The 6,119-nt window shown below is 33.4% G+C and overlaps 1 protein-coding gene across 2 annotated transcripts; it reads right to left on the reverse strand.

Moving 5' to 3' along the window:
• LOC129252943 (protein yellow-like) lies at positions 1-4,310 on the reverse strand. Of its 2 annotated transcripts, none has more exons than XM_054891135.1 (6): positions 4,156-4,310; positions 1,459-1,677; positions 1,213-1,397; positions 919-1,146; positions 288-809; positions 1-195 (listed from the first exon to the last, which is right to left on the reverse strand). In XM_054891135.1, the coding sequence occupies exons 2-6, from the start codon at positions 1,664-1,666 to the stop codon at positions 76-78; spliced, it is 1,263 nt and encodes a 420-aa protein (XP_054747110.1). In that variant the 5' UTR covers positions 1,667-1,677; positions 4,156-4,310; the 3' UTR covers positions 1-75. The 2 variants fall into 2 exon arrangements, with proteins under 2 accessions (XP_054747110.1, XP_054747111.1); XM_054891136.1 differs by having other exon boundaries at positions 4,092-4,310.
• Positions 4,311-6,119: the final 1,809 nt, after the last annotated feature.

Consider the following 6,119-nt stretch of genomic DNA (forward strand, 5'->3'; position numbering starts at 1 on the left):
TACATTTTCTCAAAGTGTTTTTGTAATTTATTTAACTTTCTAATGAATATGGAGTGTAATATATTACAAATAATTTTATGTTAAAATAAGTCGCTGGCTCAGGTCTTGATGAGGCACGTGCTGTATGTCATCAAGCGGCCGCCTTACAATTCGAAAGTTAACTTCATTGCCACTCAAAGTGCCCGTTGTCATTTTCTGTGCAATTATAAGGAAATAAAAGAACATTGCTGTTATTGGTTCTCATTTTAAGAAAAAGCAGTGATAAAAGGAATTATTTGTGTATGCACCTGAAAACGAATTGATATCATCCACAATTCTTCCTTGCCTGCATCGTTTTTAAACAGCTTCATGTCGCTGACAAATTCTATTAGACGCGGATCTGCTGGTACTTGCAACTCCTTTTTTACATTAAATGGCCTATTAGGATTCCACATGGTCAACTTAATTGGATTGAATGTAACACAATAGAGATTATTATGACTATCCATCGTTTCGGCTGCACATTCACTACTACGCTGGCCCAATAAACGAAATTCATCTTCCATTGCCCCCGAGTTGTTAGCCCAATTGGTACGATTGTTCAACACATTCAATGGTACTGCATATTCACTATTGCTGGCCAATGGATGGAAGTAGAGTTGACGTTGATCGGTGGCCAAAGCAAATATGCCATCCATCAGCGTGAATCTTTCACCAGCAATGGTGTGAGTGCCATAATCGGGATCTGGGTACATGAATTTATTCTCGGCACGCCAGGCGGTATTCTGCTCCGAGTCATAAATAACGAGACCGTGATACGAGACATCAGCCTTAAATGATTTATTTATACAAACAGAGGAATATAGGAATGTATGTGAATAGAAGTTAGTAAAGAGAAAAACTGGTCCCACTGTACAAGGGCTTCCAATTCTTACGTACAATGTACACATGTAGCCGTTGGCAGCGGCCTTTTGGAGGAGGATCATGCACAACAACCACTGGTGTGATGAGTAGAGAAGCGGTTGGCGTGTACACGTTTGTTTCGAAACGATAGCGATGAACTAATGTATCTGTATTTAAATCGAATATCAGTAGTTGTGGCGGACAATGTTGAGTGGTGCCAATAACGCCCGCATCAATAACCACCATCTGATCACAATCTGTCAACTGGGAGTATAGAAAAGGAAAGATTAATAACTATTTAAGAGATCACTGTTCATTACTTCAACTTGCCGCCAAACAGAATATGGATGTGATTTTATCACAATCACGTCCATGAGCATTCTGCCATTCATAATTTGGATATGGATTCAACACAGGGCCATTCGGTTCATTAGTATCACTCACAGTCGCCAGTGTGTATGGAATGCCTGTTTGGAATCTGGGGATCGTGGTGAATACGCGTGTACCCTTTTGTACTGTAAGCGGAGCGTATAGGTCCAGTGTTTCTTTGTTTGACAATTTTTCAAAATTACTTACCATGATGATGTAGTGCCAAACCGACGGGTACACCATTATTGGGCACGAGATTGCCATTCTTCAACGCCTCTTGTCGATCTTTTTCAGTAGGAAAACCATAGACGAGTTGTTTCCACTGAAATACGGTTTCTAGATCGCGTCGCTTTACACTGATTATGGCCTGTGGCGTTAAAGCCAATAACAGAATAAGTGGTGTTCCGATCCACATGACGCGAGTACCTGAGGAATGAGAATTTAAAATATTTCTGATAATAAGATAAGAAAATTATTCCCGTTTGCAATAAACAAATCTTATTCAACAAAACCTCCCTGCATTGCTATTTTCCTCCTCAGTTTTTCTTATGAAAGTAAAGATTCAAATTTAAAGGCCTATTAGGTGTTATTTTCGAAGTTAAATATCCCTATTTTGCTGTCTGAAAATTATTCTAGACGCTGTATCTTATTCTATAGTGACTAGATCCTGTTGGTTGCGAGGTGTTGTGTTTTAATGTTTTATCATAAGAAGGTCCGAACATTTTATGCAAAACCGCATTGATAAGCGTGGGTCGTGTTTAGTTAATTAATAAGTTGAAGTGTAACGGTAATAAATGAAAAAATTTTAAATCAAATGAAATGAACCGAAGAAAACACATTACACCATAAACAATGAAATTATCAAAAATTAGTGCAGATTTCGAGAAATTTTAAACTTTGTTTAGCATAATAATGCTTTATTAAAAGAGGTTGTCTGTAAAGTCGGTTTACTGACGGTAGTTTAACGTGATAACGTCATAAGAAAATACTAATACATAACATAACATAACATAACATAACATAACATAACATAACATAACATAACATAATATAACATAACATAACATAACATAACATAACATAACATAACATAACATAACATAACATAACATAACATAACATAACATAACATAACATAACATAACATAACATAACATAACATAACATAACATAACATAACATAACATAACATAACATAACATAACATAACATAACATAACATAACATAACATAACATAACATAACATAACATAACATAACATAACATAACATAACATAACATAACATAACATAACATAACATGCTGTTTGTGAATTTATATATGTACATATGCGCATATGCATACACATATGCGCTCACTTAAGTAGGAGAGAGCAAGATGTCGAACGTTGTCGTTCGTTTGCTTTGTTTGCTTTGTCGTTCGTTCCGCGCTTTCGCTTGCAGTTCATTCAAGGTAACGGCAATGAGCAAGGTAACACTAATGAGCAAGGTAACGACACATTTTTTCGTGCGTGCAGCCAGTTAAATCGAATTATAAGACGTTATCACGTCAAAATGTGAAATTTTTATTTCATTACACTTGTTTCGGATAGTATGATTTTCTTTGCAACATGACTTTTTGGAATTAAACAAACTCATAGCAAACGAGTGTTATAGCTTGTAAGCTCAGATGGGCGACGGAGATATAGTCTTAACATATAAAACGTAAGCGTGGTTTTTATGCGATTTCAAAAATATTTGATAACAAATTTAAGCGAGGTGTGGAACAATACGAGTTAGGGCGAATTTTATTAAGTCGCTATCGAGGTATACGCACTTACAAAAAAGTGGGCGCCAACTATTCAAAATTTTAATTGCGTCTTGCTTCGGTTTTTGGGTGCATTATTTGTAGCGAACAATTATCACGGTCTTTATATTTTGAGAATTATCGTTTTGGTTGGCGTGAATGATTTCTGCCTTTTTCAATAACAACCTTAAACACCTACCTTTGATAAAGAGTTGATAAGCCGCTAGTATCATTGAAATACAATATATCAATTCCAGTTTGTCTAACAGAAACGTGGCCGCCATAACTTATAAGCTATTTAACCAATTCGATGCTATCAAACTGCATCCAATGGGGTTGTATTATTTATGTTACTATACGCAATATATTCAATAAAATGTATAGTAACCACCATTAGCTATAAGGGCTTCGCATTGCATCATCGAGTCTTACTTTGTTTTAATTTCTCTAAATCAGCCGAATTTCCTTTGAGTTTTTGCTTAACTATTGCCCAAACATTTTCTATAGGGGTAGCATCAGGCGACGGGGAAAGCCGACCCAACATTTCAATCAAACTTCAACTTTGGAATACCGTTGCACCCATTTTTTTATGAGCGTCTTCAACTTCTCCAAATATTTTGCTGCAGATGCGCGTGACATTTTTGGACCTACATGGTGTATACATAGGAGTACTGATTCAAGTCGTTTTTTATATGTACGTGGGACTCATTTTGTTAAAAAAAGTAGGCTTTCTAAATTTTTACAAAACTAAAAAATTGCCCAGTGCGCATTGCGAAAAGAATATGTCTATTTTCCAGCATTTAGATTTTTTTGTAAAGGAACTTTAAGTCTGAATTTAGTCGGTCACACTTCTATTACACACACTTTAAATAATTAAATAATCATAATAAAACATAATAAGCAAGTATTTAATACTTTGCAATGTGGTGTATTCATACATATGAGAATAAATAATCGCTCCCTAGCGCGCATGGTTAGTTATTTTAAAAATCATCTTTGGCATGTAGTAGTAAACTTCTAAGCCATTAAATATGAGCATTTAATGAAAGCTCACCACAAATATGGTCGACTTCGAGTTGTTGCTATGAATTTGTTGTTGTTGTATTTATAATTTTTACCTTGTTATAATAACTTTCACTGCGGGCGCCTATTTCAAATATTTACATTTGTTAAAAAGCACATAACACAACAATAACTTAAGGAAAATGATTTGAAAATTATTCAAATCTGTTTTTTTGTTTTCTGCGCAACTCAAGAATATTGCACGATTGGGTGCGAGCCTTTAAACTTAATAAAATAGTATAATGCAATTTCACATATTTATAATAAAGGTCCGCAGATGTGAAACTTATTTATAGTAAAGCCAAATCACTATCACTAATTTTTTTGTGCAATTAAACAAAAGAATTACTTTTCCGCTTAAATAAAAATCAATCGTTCTAAAGAAGAATGCTTCTCATTCAATAATACTGATATGGATTCTGTAAGAACAAGATCAAGGTTCATCAAAAAGTCATATTGAACTGCAAATGGTGTTATATAATGTGTATGTATGTGCAAACCTACTTCCCTGCAGGAAAAATCCTATTTAGTATAAAAATATTCTGGTATGGTATACAGCCTTCTCTTTGTATACAGCCTCGCTCGCTTTACAAGTGAGTACGATTGGATGAACGGATTTATATTTTTACACTTGCTCAGTTTAAGCTTTAAACCGTCAAAAAAATAATTATTTCACTCCGTTTTTTGTTCTTTTCAATTAAGCCTATCAAGTAATATTTTTGTATTATTTAAAATGCGACGGTATTTACAGGAAATGCCTAAATATACAGGAAGCCAGCTGACAGAAATTTACGTCTGGAACAAGATGAGGTTTTTTTCGTTAAGGTCTCTGACATTGCTTATCAAGGTTGGGAAGTCAGCTAAAGATCTTTCACAAGCACTCGAAGCAATTTTATTCTCTACTGACACATAAAATATGGAACCGAAATTTAATTAGCATTAATTATATTTGCTCCTAAAGTGAATACCTTCAATTCCATCTTAATCCTTAATTAGTTTTTTTAAATAATTTGTTTCAATTTTTTTAGCATTTTCTTATACATAGTTTGAGTTTGAACCAATTTTTTAATGCTTAACTAATTACTGTACCTGAAAAAGTGTTCAATTAATTTTAAGAGAAAACTTATTCCCTTTAATATAAAATATGAAAAACTGTTAAAATATTGAAATCGAAGGAAATAAAAGTGTTTTTTTTCTATATTTTAACTGATCTTTTAGAAACATATTGGAATAGAATTTTGTTGGCTTGTATGAAGTGCTCTTTTAACTGGTATATGGCTGGACGATTGACATTTCGTAGGACATCATCAAGTGGAAAAAATCACTTGCTAACATAGAAAACAGACAGCACACGTACTGGTTGAGCTGAAGAGTGAACTGGTGCAAGGTGGTGCAAAGTTAATCATCCAATTTCGATTTGGAAAAACTTGTTTACTAAAGAAAAAAAAAATTATTTTGAGTGATGGAAATCTTTACTTTGCCCTTTTCGCGTTCCATTGTTTGTATTTTTGTTAACTGCAAGTGTCAAATATGATTGACATACGACGCCATTTAAAAAATTATAAATCTTCCGTAAAGTGACTATATTTGCGCCCACTTGTAGTTCACAACTAGTATTTTTCCCTGCAGGGTTATTGCTAAGTTTATTATAGGTCAGTTAGTACTTGTACGAATTTGTCAATAAAGAGTCTTTACAATGGGAATTAACGCGTTTTACGTAGTTTTAAGTAAATAAATTGATGACTTATTAAAATTGGATTTTTTGTTATTACTTTAGGTATTTGAAATTACATCACTACTAGACAAGATTAGACATTAGTTCTATCCATTTAATTGATAATCAGAGCAAGATTGATTTTAAAAAATCTTATTTAAAGGGCTTAAAATATGTCATTAAATTCAAAATGTATGCTCCATAAATGCTTTTAAAATAATTATAAGCCTTAATTAATGACTCAAGAACAGGAACTTGGTAAGAAGTTTTATTTGTGGTTTAATTTTAATAATTTTTCAATGAAAA

Source organism: Anastrepha obliqua, chromosome 1 (assembly GCF_027943255.1).
Source record: "Anastrepha obliqua isolate idAnaObli1 chromosome 1, idAnaObli1_1.0, whole genome shotgun sequence".
Taxonomy (NCBI): Eukaryota; Metazoa; Arthropoda; class Insecta; order Diptera; family Tephritidae; genus Anastrepha; species Anastrepha obliqua.

Bases quoted from the DNA above. Each gene is read 5' to 3' on its own strand.
- LOC129252943 (XM_054891135.1), bottom strand. From the start codon at position 1,666: ATGTGGATCGGAACACCACTTATTCTGTTATTGGCTTTAACGCCACAG. The intron at 1,398-1,458 runs GTAAGTAATTTT...CTCCGCTTACAG, and splicing joins TTTGGCACTACATCATCATG to TACAAAAGGGTACACGCGTA. The intron at 196-287 runs GTGCATACACAA...ATAATTGCACAG, and splicing joins TGATATCAATTCGTTTTCAG to AAAATGACAACGGGCACTTT.